This window comes from Magallana gigas, chromosome 7 (assembly GCF_963853765.1).
Source record: "Magallana gigas chromosome 7, xbMagGiga1.1, whole genome shotgun sequence".
Lineage (NCBI taxonomy): Eukaryota > Metazoa > Mollusca > Bivalvia > Ostreida > Ostreidae > Magallana > Magallana gigas.
This window is the reverse complement of record NC_088859.1, coordinates 37,589,621-37,606,486: the sequence shown is the minus strand read 5'-3', so window position 1 is coordinate 37,606,486 and position 16,866 is coordinate 37,589,621. Positions and strand designations below refer to the sequence as shown.

Here is a 16,866-nt window from a genome sequence, read left to right as displayed (position 1 = left end):
TTCATCTTCTTCAGTTTGTGTATTCAAGTCTTATGGTTTTACTCTGCCCAGAAATAATGAATGGTATAGCATGCACAGCCTGGTGTTACTGCAAGACTAGAGTTACAGTGAAATACAGTAGAATCATCATTGTCTTTGGGGGACCAGTGTTCATGGCTTTTGTGGGTTACTCTTGCTCACAAAAGACACAAACACTATTCCCCCACAAATGTATATACCAGCGTGTGTTAAATGTTTATTTACGTAATAGAACTTGCAACCAATGAAATTATGTCCCCACGAACCGGGAAATTTTTGGCCACCCACGGATTTGACCCCACTGAATAAAAATGATTCCAAAGTAGTGTCCGAGAAGGGCTTTTAAAATAGTATCCCTCTATGCATGACCACTCAAAATTGCTGAAGTATATTTGCACATATTGTTTTTTACTCTGACTAAATGATACCACACTGGCTTGTTTATTGAGCTAAAGGCTGTCTGACCACTGCTGTTATTTCCTATCAGTGTGGTCTCTTCATATTTTTTAAATATATACCATGCATTTATAAATTAAAATGAACCATACGGGTATTTTTGAATGATTTCAACCTTTAAATTCTAAGTATGATAAAATGAAGCTCTTGATTCCTTTTAATCCTGCAACTACCCCTTGCATTGACCAAATAAAGGTTACCCGATAAACCAAAGCTATATTCTGTCAATGCCTCAATAAAGCCTTGTGCATTTAATTGACGTCCAAATGCATTGTGACGTCATCTTTTTTGCTTCGTTTACACCATAGCGTCATGGTTTCAACTGCAGACATGCAGCAAAATTTGTTGAAAAAGCTCATTTAAAGTGCAAAATGTGATATTATGTTGCAAGATAAACAAAATACATGTTTTGATAACTGACTTGAAATATAAGCGATATTTGGGCCTCGCCATCTGTCACGTTTTCTGACCCTTGCCCAAATAAAGCTTATATTTCAAGATAGTAACCATGTATTTTATTTATATTGTATAGTTCTTGATTAAGCTTGGCCTGTAAAGGTCTTCTTTCGTGTTTCCCAAATTTATGTATACTTGCTGCACTGCCTTGGTCAGATTTGTATTGCTTGGTAAATATTATTGTGCCATCTCTGTATTCAACTCGATTTCAACTCAAACACTACTGAAATTTGCACACAAGTTTGTCACAATAAATAGCAAAATGAACATATATACCACAATTTGATTTCCTTTCCTAATTGTTGGTCCACTAACACATACAGTACCGATCAGACCCGTAACAGTAAACCCTGGGTTTACTCTGGGTTTACTAGAGTGGACCCAGAGTAAACCCAGAGTGGACACAGAGAGTAAACCCAGTCAGAAGTATACCCCTGAAAACAGACGCTAACTGTGTATTCGGAATATACATGGGGCAGGAATACTGTGGATTCCTAATTAAATGCGAAGAACTAATATCCGCGTAAAATCGAGAGAAGCACATCTCGCGAATTTTAAAATCTCGCTTTTATTTTTCGGATATATGTTTATTACAAGAAACTATAATAAAAATTCGACATTCACGATTTTTTGTTCTCGCTATTTGATAAAAAACGGTTGAATCCCGGAATTAAGTACCCCAGTAGGTTTCTTCAATGTTTATGCAAATTTTCACCAATATTTGTCACTTGGAGAGGAAAATATTTGTGTTGTCTCAATAATTTTCGAACAACCCATATACCGTAGTAAAAATAAAACACAAATTTGACAACTGTTGCATGTTTATTCCATAAATAAAATTACAGTACAATTTCTCACATAAAATCTTAAAATGTACAAAGTACAACTCCTCTGAAAGATTACATAGATTTCAACTGTGAAAGATATACATGTACACAAAATTAAGCCATGAACGGAGTGCATCATAATCAGTACACTATTTCAAACAACTAAAATTAAAAACGCCATATAAAACACAGTACAATAAATACTGTCAATTGTTTTATACACCAATAAATAATTGCTGCCTTCTTCACCTCAAAGTTCAGTGTCGATATTACCACCAAGGGGCATCAGTTCCTCAACGCAGACAGTTCAACACACAGTTTACAGCCAGAGAGCGAAATAAGTGTAACAATAATGCAACTGCATTAGTCTTAAATCCAAACAATTTCATTAATTTACGCTGTATAACATATTCAATTTTTTTCAACACAGATACACACAATGTGTGATTCATAATAATGACACTGAAGAGAAGATTTAAAATCCACAAATAAATTCATAGCCTATGTGTATGCTTGAGGCATACATTGCAAGTCAACTGTTCAAAAATCACAGATAATACAGCAACTCGTGTTGCTTCAGCCATTAAGTTTGGAGTAGGAGACTTTGGGCTTGTTCCTTGTGTGGTGATCGCCTACTTCAGCTTTTATCTCCTCATCATAGAGAAGACTGTACTTTCTCTCCGTAGCCACAGACTGAAAGGAAAAAATCCACTACATTCAGAAAACAAATTCAACATTTGACTCATGTAGGCTTCTTTCCTAACATATTCATTAAATATTGCTTGGGATATCATTAGGGTATATCATGATTCATAAGCTAGTTTTTAATTTCTGTGCCATCACTCACCAGTCTTGATCTGACATGTTTTGGTAGCTCCTCTTCTAAAGTCCATATTTCATGTCTCTTAAAGTCTCTTTCCACTCCATCTTCAAACTGGACCTGTAATGCCAATTTGTCAGTAGGAAATTTAATTTACATTCAATTTTGAAATAAGGTATAAATCAAAGTGGTTGAAATTGAATTTACACATATTTAGAGTAAAAAGTTCAACTTACAAAATGCACGACCACAATGTTTGTGCCTTTGAATTTCGCTCCGTACAACTCTCCATCAGTCCATTTGACTTCCACTGGGGCCCCCACTAATGGAAGGGTGGATGAAGAGTATCCCTAAATTCAAAAGGATGATACTAACAGTAATACTTACAAATTCATTAGATTTTACTTGAAATAAACATTTTCATTGTTTACTTTATTATTAATCTGTAACCTTCGAGTGAGGTACCTACATGTATACATTGTAAATGCAACTCTCATATCTCAAGATGGACAATTGAGGAAAACATGCACAGTTATAAAACATACCACAATATCCTCAGGAAAAGTGTCGTCACTGAAAGAACCATCATCGAAATCCAACAGACAGAAAATTTGTCTTTCAATTTTCACAACAGTGGCTTTGTAATATCTTGTGTTTTTGTGTTTGGCATACACTTTATCCCCAACTTTCAGATTCGACATTTCACGTTCCTTGGCAAAAGCCTGAAACATGTAAAATAAACTTTTTTCATCAATTCCTCAATTAAAATCAAGAAATTACATAGGGACTTTAATTCCTCATTTTCAAAGAAATAATCACTACATGCATAAAGAAACATTTTTCCCTTTTTATTTCATGTCTACACCTTTAAAAAGAAAAGTAATCTTTAAATTAGCACAAAACATAAATATATTCAATCTTATGCCATATCAAGTAATAAATTAAATCAAGCACTGCTAAAAATACCTTTTCCCTGTGGGCCCCATGTTTATTGCAGGTTGTATAGACTGGGAAGGGCCAATCACTGGTCTCAAAAAGCACCCCAGCAGCATAGGCACAGGTCACATGGAAAGAGGAGGTGCACTTCCCCACAGAACAAAGCACACTCACCCCTGTTGTCTTGTCACTGTTGTGAAGGGGGTTACAGTAGTAGCATTTCTGAAAGTACAAGGAAGTTATGATTTTCAAGAGTATGTTACCTATCACTTTATGCAGGGTTTATTTTCAATATATTAGAAAAAAACACTTAATGCCATTTAATGGATTTATTAAAATAATCAAATTAAGAACAGAGTAAATTCAAAAAAAATAAAATACATGATAAGGAGATGAGTACATGCACTTAGAAAAGTTAAATTTTCTTTATGAACATGAAACAAACTAAACTTGCACACAAAAACAAATATCTTTGTGGTAATAATATAATACATGTATCAGACATTAAAAATGTTATTTTAATAAAGGTGACCATACTTTTAAGTTTACTAAATATATTACTTTGGCAATATCTTGTCATTACAAACTCTTTTATCAATCATCTGCTACTCACTAATTTCACTCTGTTGCTAATTATTTCGTCAATGTTAATTGGCTCCCTTTTGAGTATGTTTTCAAATTTGACCTCGGTGATGGTGAGAGCACACACAACATGTGCCCACTTGCCATTACTGGTGGGTTTAAGGGCCCCTCCCCTCATACAGCACAAACAGCACTCCTGTAAATACACATACACATGGTTTATACATGTACAATTGGTAAATGATCAGTACAAACTAGGGACCTTTGGAAATTAAATAGTTTTAATAGTTGAAATTTGAATACTCATTAAGGAATGGAGTGAGAGAAGATTTGACTCACAGCTGCTATCTGCTGACGGACACACCTAGTGCATCTCCATGTCTTCTTGTTTTGAGGTATTTCTAACACACCATAGCAACCTACAACAATATTTCAGAAGTCTGCATTGATCAAGAGTCACATATTTATATGTAAACAAACGACAACATTTCACTTTATGGGGTTGGTGATGGTGTTTAAAAGAATATTAGAGCCAAGTAAAGAGCCAATATCTGATTCTGTGGTAAAATGTCCAATAAATGGGAACTGAATATTTGTAAAGGATGTGTTCAGAAATGTGATTAATTATTCCAAAAGTAGCGCAAGTTTTTGTGCACAATAAATTGCAACTTTTTAACACGTCGTCCATCAGAATTTTTTCAGACTGGGAGCTACAGACTAGCAGCTAAAATACACCATATATGACAACCTACAGAGACATCTCAGAGTCAGATATAAGCATAATTCTTGACTTTTTACAATGAATTTAAATGTACTTACTTGCGTGTACACAAACTTTACAGTCCTCGCACACCAACAGATGACTGAGTCCATCCTCATCGAGATGGGCCTGAAGTCTGGCTGGGTTGGGGTTATCTTCACTACAGGCAAAGCACACCTCTGGGATCATCGGCAGCGTCTTCTCTGGCGTTGACTTCTTTCCTTTTTTATGTCGCGTAGGACTGTCTTCATGTTTGTCCAGTAAAATCTGAAACATATGTTGAAGGACATTTACCTAGAGTAAGAACAAATGCAGATGTGAGGTGTTGACACTCTTAGAAAGTAAAAGAGGCATGCATGTATATCATTATCTTTGAACAAACAAAATTATAAAGAGGCAATCCCAAAACTTACCTGCAATGGTTTAAACAAAGCACAGATGGAACAATGTGGCAACTTCTGACTAATTTTAACATTGAAGTCTTGCTCAGCACTAAAGTCTAGCAATAAATGTTGCCACAGTCCTCTCACTGGTTCTGTCCAGTCATCTGTCATTATTCGTTCAGGCACTGCTGTAATCTCAAAATTGTCTGAAAAATAAAACAGTATGCATGTATATGAGCAAGTTCAAAGCCTCCACACATCAAACCTTTAAATTTCCTGCTCTGATTTATCAGATGTACACTTACCTTTCCTGATATCATTCCCACTACTATTTCTTTTCTTTTTCTTTCCACCATGTTCTTTATGAGAATCTTTACTGGTATTTTTGGACGAATTTTCAGAATCTTTGCTATCACATTTTGCTTTGGGAATTTTGTTCTCATCTTGATGTTTCCTTTTCACTGACTTTCCACCCTCAGTGCCTTGAGATCGTGGGGATACTGCTGCATTGGATTTCTTTTTTGCTGCCTATCGAATCAGAAAGAGGTTACTTAAATTTAAATTGTAAAATTTTAACAGTTGACAACAGTATCATGATTACAAATGAGCTATCATTACCAGTTTTAGTAATTTGAGAAGATTTTTGAGTATCAAATGAAAAAAAAATTCAAAATTAGTTAAAAAAGTCTCAGTGACTTACCTTGTTTAATGACATCTCACCAACATTGCTAGAGTTATCAGGCTTATTTGGTGATTTTTTATTGGGATGATTTCCTGAGAAAGCACTGTAGCTAGACACTTGCACTAATGTTTTGTCATCAGATCCTGGACTGGACATTCTGTACAAAGACTGATTAGAACTTGGAGAGAGAAGTCCTGCTTTCACTTTGCTCTCCAAGTTTATGTCACCAGAATCACTATCTCTCCTGGAAACTTGCATGGGAATTTTTTCTTGGCTAATATCAGTGGCTAGTCTGTGTTTTGCTATGGATGATGTAGTGGTAGTGAGTGAAGTGACTGTTGACACTTGTGATATTGGCACAATAGGCTGGGGTACCAACTGGAGCACTTTATTTGGACTCACTATAGCACCATAGGTCTGGTCCACATCACTGCTGAATCCATTGCTGGCAGGAACTCCATTCATTTTCTTTATCTGCCCCAAGTTTGCTGTCTCTGTGATGTGAGCTGTGTTCAGATTGACAGTGGTTACTGGTTGGGTTTGAACAGTCCCCGCTTGGGTACAAGATTGGGTAGCTGTCACATCTGTAGAGGTCACAATGGTTTGGAAAAGTGGAGTCTTCGGGTCAACCTGAAAGGCAGTGGGAGAGGGATGAATCTGAGTAACACCTTGTAACAGAAATTGAGTTGTTCCTGGAAATTGTGGCCTTCCACCAAACTGTGGAACAGCTGCAGTTTTCTGCCCTATAACTGGCGCAGATGCAACCACATTTGCTTGAGGTTTTCCAGCCATAGCAAATGTATTTTGCTGGCTTCTTGCGCCAACTGGCATTGTTTGAGAAATAATACAAAGTGAGGAATTTGGTCCAGCTTGTGGTGAAACAGCTATCCTTAGTGGAGTTGTAACAGTCTGTTGTACAAGCCGATTGTTCACTTTCTGCACTGTGTTTGGCTGTACAATGATATTGCCTGTCAGACCACTTGTTGTAGAAGCAATTTGTATGACATTTGCAGCCGACTGATTCTGTAACAATATTGCATTTCCTCCAGCCTGAGACACCACTGGAACCAAGCTGATGGTTCCTGAAGGTGACTTCATTGGGACATACTTAGTAGTGTTACTGGAATTCACCAGTTTTGGAGAGGGAGACTTGGATTCAGAGTTTGTCAATCCCCTAGTGGCCTTTAGTAACTGGCTGACTGTAGGTTTACTTGAAACAGCTGTGCCAGAGGAAGCTGAAGATTTCACATTGTTAAGAAGAACCCCATTGGTAAGAACGATATTTTGTTTCACCTGTGATGCATTAGTAGTGATGGAAGTAGGGGTTATGCAGGTACTGCTGCTGCCAGTAGTAGTACCAGAATGCATCACAGGTATATTCACTAAAAAAGTCTGCTGTTGTTGTGAGGTCAGATTTTGTTGACTGCCAAGGGCTTGCAAGAGTAGATTTGATTGTGTTGTTGATGGAACAGAGGGATTGAACTGCTGTAGCCTAGGATTAGGGTTAGATGGGCGAATCATGTGTGCCTGTGGTGGTCTCTGAGGGGAATGTGAAGAGATGGGTAGATTTGTAAATAAGGAAGATGATGAGGCTGATGATCCAATACAGGTTGTTGAAGCACTGGCAATATTCTGCAAAGGGGGAGAGCCCAGAGTGCCTCCACCATGTGACACTGGTTCAGCCAATCCTGTGGATGCTCCGACTCTCTGTCTTCCTGGACTGAGCAAAGAGCGGGGTGAATTTGATGCTGTATGTGACGGTTCAGGTTTACAAGCTAACATGCTGTTGGCTACTTTAAATGCTTCAGACATGCTGGAGAACAAACTCTGTTGTGATCCAGTTAATTTCATTGGCGGTGCATTCATTATATCCGGTGGTTTCGGGTCAAGATTTCTATGGTCACTTGTCTCTGAAACAGCAGAGTTTTCAAGCAAAGTTTTCTTATCACAATTCACTGATTCTGAACTTGTTGAAGAGGAGAATGACAGATCCAGAGCCTGGGTTCCTTCATGTTTTACCCCGCTTGTTACTGTAGCAGAAGGGGTAGCTTTCACCCTCACTGTTTTGATGTAATCAGCTGCTCCCTGTACTGAAGTAGGAGAGACAACTGTTATTGATTTGGACACACTTGCACTACTCTGTGCATCAGATGATACCCTGATTTCTTGTTTCACATAATGACTGTCTCGACTTGGTTGGTTAGCTGTTGAGCTCAACAAGTCACCAAAAGATACACCTGAAATTTGATTGAATGGTGACTCAGCATAATGTTTTCCTTTTGTACTATTCTGCAGCATCTGTTGCTGTTTAATCCACTGTATGGTTGGCTGAAGAAAGTTAAGGCGATTGAAGTCAGACTGACTTACTTGTTGAGAAGTCATATTTGTCTGGGTAAGTGGGAGAAAAGAATATGAGCTATTTTTAGGATTTTCTTTTCTTGATCTCTTTTTTGGTATCAATTGTTTTACAGTGTCAATTTCTGTGGATCCTTGCAAGTTTTTCTCGATCTTAACTGAGGTTGAGGAATAACTGTCTGAATTGTCAATGGACAGATCACTGGAATTCTGGGAAGGTTCGAGATTCCTTTCATGTTTCCCTGGAACTCCTTCCTGTTTGACCTGCGTGTTTGCTACAGCTGTTCCTTCAGCAGGTTTCCTCTTTTTAGGTTTTTGTTTTTTAGGCGGCATTTCTTCAACCACACTCCCTGGCCGCAGAGCAAGTGCTCCTGAACGGGAAGCCACCAAAGATTCAAAAGCAGCTTGGAAAGAAGGTGGCCCATTCTTTTTAGGTGTTTCTTTTTTCTTAGACACATCTTTGAGGTACATATCAATTTTTTGTTTACTATCTGCATCATCAGACTTCTGTCTTTCGTCATCAGAACACTCCTCCTCTGTTGAACCTCCAAACTTGTCGTCTTTTTCTGAATCATCATCAGACCCATCCGTACTTTTATCATCTTCTGTTTTCTTTCCTTTTGAATTCTTGCCAACTTTTCCTTTGTTTTTCTTTGGGGAGCGATCTGCCTTCCTTGAAATAGGATGTCTTTTTGTCTGTACTGTGCCAGAGTTGTTGGCTTCTATTGCTTTCTCACCACCAGCATCCCTAGATCAAGGTAAGAATAATCATTATTCTTAAATCATCATTCATTGACATTCAATCATTCAAAAACAGAAAAAAACTGATGTTGTCTTCAAGCATAAGTTAAATATAATCAAACTGAAATACAATGTTAAACACTGTACTACCCAAAAAATTGCATCAAATACATTAACTTATGCAATTTCTAGCTTGTAACATGAAAATTTCCAAAAGATGCTTATTATTAATAATTAAATACATTTGAATTAATGAAGCTTCCATAAGTGCATACCTGTGTTTATAAAGTTTAGACTGGTCATCCTCTGGATGCGGAGCTACATCTTTCCCAATTTTCCATAGATCATATCGATCAGGCTGAAATCTTTTCACAAAACAATCCATACTGATCTTTACTCCGTCTTTTCTGCAGGTACACTATTGTGAAAAAGAGATACAGTAAAAAAAATTTGTCACTGAAGTAATTTACAAAGATTTAGGATTAGTTAAACAGAGCTCCAGATAACTTTTTGTACTAAAGAGTTTTTACCCGCTGATTTTGAAAGAACAAATTCCAATGTGTATCTTTACACTTGATTTAAATTTTCAATGAATTTCAAAACAATAATGCATATTTAGCTCTTATAAATTATAAATTATAGGCCTACCTGCAAACATCTCTTTCCATATTCAATCCATCTTCTTGTTGCAAAGTTTGTGGACTCTGCACAATTGAATCCATGGTTATACCCTGCATGGTAGCCGTAAGGAAATGTTATCATGAACTCTCCAGCCTCCTGTGTAATCTGTGAATTTTTAAAGAGTTACCAGTAATCGGTAATTTAATTTTGGGCACATTGAAATTTTTGATACATAGTACTATAAGTTTCAAGTCCACTGATCTTACAATATCTTTCTCCTCTTTCTGAATTTGGTGTTAAATGAGACACATACCTTGTTAAATGGGATAGAATATTGTTTCAAAATCGCCGGTGATATTAATGTCATTTTGTGTCGAAGAAAAGCTGGGCACGATTGAAAACTGCTGGGGAAAAATCCTGCAAAGAAAATTGATTCATCAAGTTTTACGAAATGAATTATAAAGAAATTCTCCAATATGTTAAGAGACTATTTATACACACCTTGTGCTAGTCGTTCAAGTCTTCTTCCATGCTCTGGAGGTATGGCATACCATGATTTGGGAGCTCCAAAATGGACATAATTAATGCTGTAGAGGTCCATATCTTCAGTGTGCCAGGGAAATGTTGTTTTCCACATCCCAAAATACAAATACGCTGTGTTGACTCCCTCTATCTTAATTCCATAATCCCCGTTAACATAATCCAATATGGTACCTAATCGGTTGATGTTCCAATAGTCTTGGTCCACGTCATATAAAGACCCAGAAATATCTGCTCCATAAATAGGATTCACAAATGTGATATTTTTCCAGTACTTCCGTTCCAATTCTTCATAATCAAAATGCCTGGGTGTTCGATACCTATATAATAAAATATATACATGGCATCTGCAATTCCAACATTCTTTACTAAACAAATACAGCAAATATTTGACAAAATTAATATCCTCCATACATAAATAGATGTTCAACTCAGTAATTCCATGAGAAAAGGCATCCTCTGACATTCAATATCTTAAACACTAAACAAATGCTGTTTGACATTAAAGCTCTGAAATAGTCTTTACTTCTTAACATTATCCAATGCATATTCATTTAAATAAAAGCTTAACTATAAAACCTTTTTTCTTATTTGACTTTATCCATATGCCATGGTAACAAAAATTATTCTTTATCAATGTCACAAATCATTTGCTGACAAAACAAAGAAAATAATGTTTAAGTACCTATCACTGTTTGCCAACTTTTCAAAATCCTTGCAATGGATGGACTTTTTTTGTACATTAAATTGTTGATAGAGTCCCTGACAACCAGTGACAACTTGAGTAATGGGTGCCGGAATAGTGATGTCAACATCATCATATCCTCCTCTTCTTGGGGTCCATTCTGGTGGGGGTATTATCTACAACAAGCATTCATTCTAGATTATCAACTCTTAAAAAGTTACAAAGAGGCTTCTCTTTAAAACTTAATCAGGAGGTTTCAAAAACTTAACAAACCTTCGCAACACCAGCCTTATGAGCTCCACACGATTCCATGTATTCAACATATTTTGAGAAATTCTTGAACTCTTCCATGGTTGGTCTGAACACCATGATTTTGGGTATGCTATTACCGCCACTCGAGGACTCCATTTTCTTTCCTTAAATGCCTGCACAAAAAAGAACGTTTCACTATTAACTGTTGAAATTTAGATTCTAAAGGGTGTTCATTTGATTAACACCACCCTCCTTCCTGGCATCATCACTTAACAATAATATACCATTCACAAAATTATATATGATGGGGTAATTCTAAGGTATCAGTTATCTTTAATCAAAATTATTTGGTCTTTTACTGATTTACATGTACATTATTAATAAACGACAAAAGCTATTCAAAGCCAATCAAATATAAACACAGTAGCCACAAAAAGTAGTGCCGTCATATGTCAAGGACGTTTCTTGACACTGTATATTAGGATGCGACTTTCATTTCAAACGCTGGAATGTTTAACTCCCTAGAATACAGCGTGTAACTTGCTATTATACTCTTATCATGACCAATAATAAACAGCATATCGAGTGCTGATAGACAACAGGAAGTCAAATGTTTCTGTATACAACATGGCGGAAACAAGCAGACATGTCCCAGACGATCTAACTTCATTTCAACATGTAGGTTGCTATGTTGATAATTTTCATTATTAAAATCTCCACATGCTTAATTCACCCAAATACATGCCGATAAATTTCCATAAACATGGTGTCAATACCTTAACTTTCATTAAATCGGCACATACAAGTGATACAATGACGATACAAACACAAAACCCCGACTCTCGTCGCCTAATTGAGGTAATGGTGGACAATATTTAATCAATGATAAGAAATCTAAACCTAATAGAAAATGAAAAGAAGCCATATGAGTATACATTACCAAATGATAACGATGCTATATAAATATTTTCAAATATTTCCTATTATAAACGCAGGTACGTGCCATTTGAACCATTTTACGACCAAACAACATATAGATTATTACATCCTACCGCGACAATAAATAGGCTTGCTTTATTCAAATTAAATTGAGAATTTCGGTGTAATTTTCTATAAAAAATAATCTATAATGACATATTTGGTTCCCAAAAGTAAATAACTTTGAAAATCAGGGCCATGATTTACAAACTCTCAAACAAGACATCGCGGATGGATACGAAAATTCTGCATAAAGTGAAGCAAAGAAAATCAAAGTATTGCTAGCTCTGCAAGTTGATCTTTAGTTATACTTCGGACAGTGCAGTTCTTTATTCTTTGATGGCGAGCTTATATTTAAATATTCAGTACTGTAACATGGTTAAAACAGGGGGTTTTAGTGAAAATCATTTCTTTTGCAATACACTGAAATACACAAGATTACAAATTTATTATAATCAATTTTGAATCCGGGAACAAATAATAAAGTACTACTGAACTATCCGACAATCTTGCCCCATGTGAATGAATATAGAATAATTGTAACAAGGTCAAACATGGGGCGCCGTTTTAATATTTTTGAGGTATTTTCTGATATCAGAAAATGATTTTTTGATATCAAGAATTCGAATTTCTGATATCAAAAAATCATTTTCTGATATCAGAAATTCGAATTCTTGATATAAAAAAATACGATCCATTTTTTTATATTTAAAAAAAATCGATTTTTGTGATATCAAAGAAATAATTTTCTGATATCAGACATTCGATTTTTTTTATATCAGAAAATGATTTTTTGATATCAGAAATTCAAACTGGTTTTTTGATATCAAGAATGAAATTTTCTGATATCAGAAATTCAAATAAAATGGCGTATTAATTTCACATATTTAATAAATACTCCCTTGACCCAAAATTAAATTGCTGAACTACAGAATCCGATTTGCATTTTAATATTTGTTGTTTTTTATTTGAATATTTATTTAATGTAAAAATTTATTAAGTGTTTTTGACAATAATATTCTGGTCTAATATATTGAAAGCGCTAACTGTACGCCAGTATAGTTCCTTTATATTATGTGACACCATCAGTTTTTAAGGAATTCCATTAAATATTCAAAGTGAATCGCAAAGAAAGCAGTGCTAATCATTGTATATGTAGACAAACTTGCCAAAATGAAATCAGGTTTAAAATTTGGCATACATTATTATTCTAAACAGGCATCTACAGGTTTGAAACACAATTTTTTACAAATTACAAAAGTTGCATCACAGGGAGCATTCATTAGGTTGATAGTAATTTGATGTAGGTCTTATATTCCGATATTTAAAAAAAAAATCGATTTTCTGATATCAGAAAATACAAATGATTTTTTGATATCAAGAAAATCATTTTTTGATATACAAAAAAATTAACTTTAATTCTTGATATCAAAAAATTTATTTTGTGATATCAGAAAATAATTTTTTGATATCAAGAATTCGAATTTGTGATATCAAAAAAATATTTTCTGATCACAAAACATATTTTTTGATATCAAGAATTATTTTCTGATATCAATAATTCGAATTATTGATATCAAACATTTATTTGATATCAGAAAATACCTCTAAAATATTAAAACGGCGCCTCATAGTCTAAAAAATTTATTATAGTATAATGATTATATATTTATACCTTCTTTATTTCTCAGACTTTCTTCTGCTGTTGAATGTGAATAAAAGATTAATACACATTTTGAAGTTAGAATGAAACTGACAAAGTTAAGCTTTTGGGCAAGAGTTCAGTCTATGAAGGGGGTGTAAATATTCTGACATTGAATGAAGAGTGGATGCAAAAGAGAGTTAATAAATAAGACAGTCTTCTATTATTTTAATTTAAAATGTTCTCGAGAGCAGAATTTTGGTCTGGCCCCGGGGGGGGGGGGGGCGTTGGTTGGTTGGTCGTATGACATATATACTAAGGTCAGGCTATGGGACTCATGTGACCATTGAGGCCTGTGGGCCTCTTGTTTAATTATACAGTAGTTGTTAATATGTCAATAAATGAAAGAAATAAAATACTCAACTCATCTATGTTTTCATCACGAAGCCGACTATTGGCCCAGTGTATAAATCAGCGAATAATGAGTGTTTTAAGAAGTTGTCGTAATAATGAATTTTGAAGAGAATGAATTTTAATATAACATATCCAAAAAACATAATCAAAAAGGAACATCGTAGCCATGTATGTTTTTAAACTTTATGCATAAAATAAAAAAAAAATGATAAACACGAAGAGTAGGAAGACGTACCGTACATTTAAGCCAAAACTGGTCCAGTACAAGAAAAATATCAGCAAGCTAAGTTTATAGGTGAACTTGATTTACACAAAACTAGGATTATGAATTAATTATCAGAAGTCAACACCTTTGATCGAAAAAGATATACATATAAGTTAACTATTTCATCTCTCTTGTTAAAAATTGAAGTTATTGTCCTTTACAAAAATTCAAAATTTTAAGAATCAAAATCTGTACATGTATTTTCAATAATTTGAACCTTTATTGATAAAAAACACCACTCACTCAACTGAGACTGTAATTATAGCATGAATTATACATCTTTTATATAAATGTAAACTATCATTTAGCAACATTCTCCTTTTCTATGTTTTTTTTCAATGTTTTTGTTGCATATTTATTTCTTATTATTTTTTAGTTTATTTTGTTATAACCATTTTATGTCCAAAAGGGCACAGAATTTGTTTTAAAAAATCTTATCTCTTCTGGGAAAGTATATCAACATCCCAAAAGGGAACTATGTGCATCGAATGGAATTTTCAACATTGTACAGATTGAGGATAAAACACAGTTGATGACAAGGTGACACATATGACACCTGATAAAAATATTTATTTATAATAATGTGTCCAGTTTGAATCCACTCATTATCCACTCACTTATTAAAAATACATGTACTCAATTCAAAGCGGTCGGAACCGCGGGGCGGGGGGGGGGGGCTTAGCCCCTCCTTACTTTATTTGCAAAGTTAGACGTTAACATACCAAGTCTAGCCCCCTTTTCAAGTTGCTTCCGACGCTACTGCAATATTATAGCTATTTACAACTACATTTTTTTTGGGGGGGGGGCACTGAACTTTGAAAACTTTTTTTTTATTGTGTTAAAAATTTCATAGACAACTTTTTTTTTACATTCATATTAATATTCCAACCATCACGAAAATCTGCATAAAGGACTTGTTATATACTAAAACCGAGAGAAGTTTCTTTGTAAAAAATAATGCACTATATTATTTTTTTTTCATAAAAAGGGGTGTGTTATATATCGACCGAGTCCTGCTAACTTTAACATCATGTCATGGCTATATTTTAAAGGACTTAAGACTTTGACATACTTGTTAATCTTTATCTTGTGAAAACATTTTTAATGCCGAATTCAAAATATGCACGATTGGTATTTCTACATTTGGTTTCTACTTACCCCTTTACTCTTCAGCATTCACAATTGGCCTATTTTTTTCTTTGTTGTATATAGACTTTAACAAAATAAAGCCAATGAGGCCATTTTTATTCGTTGTTTTTCCAGACTGACCGACCCAAATTTTCAAGAAATTTGAAGAAAATAATGTTTGTGAATTAGGTGAATCGATTTGGCCAAACTATCATATCATTCATTTGAAAAGATTGGCATGATTAAAATATGAGAAAATGAGATTTTAACAAGCTTTAAAAGAGGTATCGCATCTTTAAATTCGTGTGAAAATGTGAGTGTGTGGTTTTTTTTTTATCTAACGACCCGATTTTGGGGGGGGGGGGTAGTCTTAAAAAGCAACTAATAAAAAAAATAGCCTGATGGAATTACATGTATATTGGTAATGATGTTCTCATACTTAACTTGTACAATGGGGAATAATTTAAAATGCCCTGGTGTTCTGAACTTATCACTTGTGTGAATACCCGACGCATTTTTTGAACATACATGTTTGCGAGTCATTGTTCTTTAACCAAGTAGGCCAGACACACTTAGGGGACCCACATTTGATAACCAAATTGTTCGGGAAGTCCCCTTATAATTTAAAATCAATGATAATATGCAAAGCACGAAATGCTTAACAATGGTATCAAAAGATTTTAAATGCGTACTCATAAAATGTATCTAATACACACTTCAACGGGTTCAGCAAAATGAGCTTTTGGGGGCCTACTTGTCAGATTTGTACATTGTTGTACATTGTTATACAACGGGTGTATTTGCGATACAAGAATCTGAACACATGGAGGATAATGAAGCTAGGCCATTGGCTTTTTCTGATTTCTTTGCAAGATGCTATGTCTTTAAAACACGCACAGTTAGAAATCCCCCCTAAAAAAAAGTGTGCACATTGAAGGACACAAACAAGGAACTGGTCACTCCTCTCCCCGCCAAAGAAACGATGGGAGTTTTATCTGGGGAATGAAAAAAAAATAAGTGTCGATTTTTTTTTTTAATTTGTGCCTGTTTTTTTTAAGATAATGTTTTAATAAAAAACAATAATGTTTTGATAAATAAAATTTGAATAGTACTAGTATTGTTTTTTAAAATTTTTGTTGAGTTTCTTTTCTCGAAAATGGCTCAGATAACCAGTCTGTTCATATGTTTTAGATGCGTCAGATGCATTAATATTTCAGTTATCGGTATTTGGAAAGTTTTGCGTAACATGACTACAAGTATACTAGTAGTAGATTTATAATATTTGGCTTATATCTTTCTTAAGTTTAAGGATTTGCACTTTCCTT

General features: G+C 34.8%; 1 protein-coding gene across 1 annotated transcript; it reads right to left on the bottom strand.

The window, feature by feature from the left end:
* Window positions 1-2,333: 2,333 nt before the first annotated feature.
* Window positions 2,334-5,122, bottom strand: LOC105331552 (lysine-specific demethylase 4C-like; the record flags this gene model as incomplete). The annotated part of the gene is given in 8 exon segments (NM_001305320.1): window positions 2,334-2,450; window positions 2,605-2,697; window positions 2,814-2,927; window positions 3,123-3,299; window positions 3,544-3,735; window positions 4,127-4,291; window positions 4,435-4,514; window positions 4,915-5,122. Coding segments are annotated over 8 exon segments (1,146 nt in total), but the record flags the coding sequence as incomplete, so codon positions are not given.
* Window positions 5,123-16,866: the final 11,744 nt, after the last annotated feature.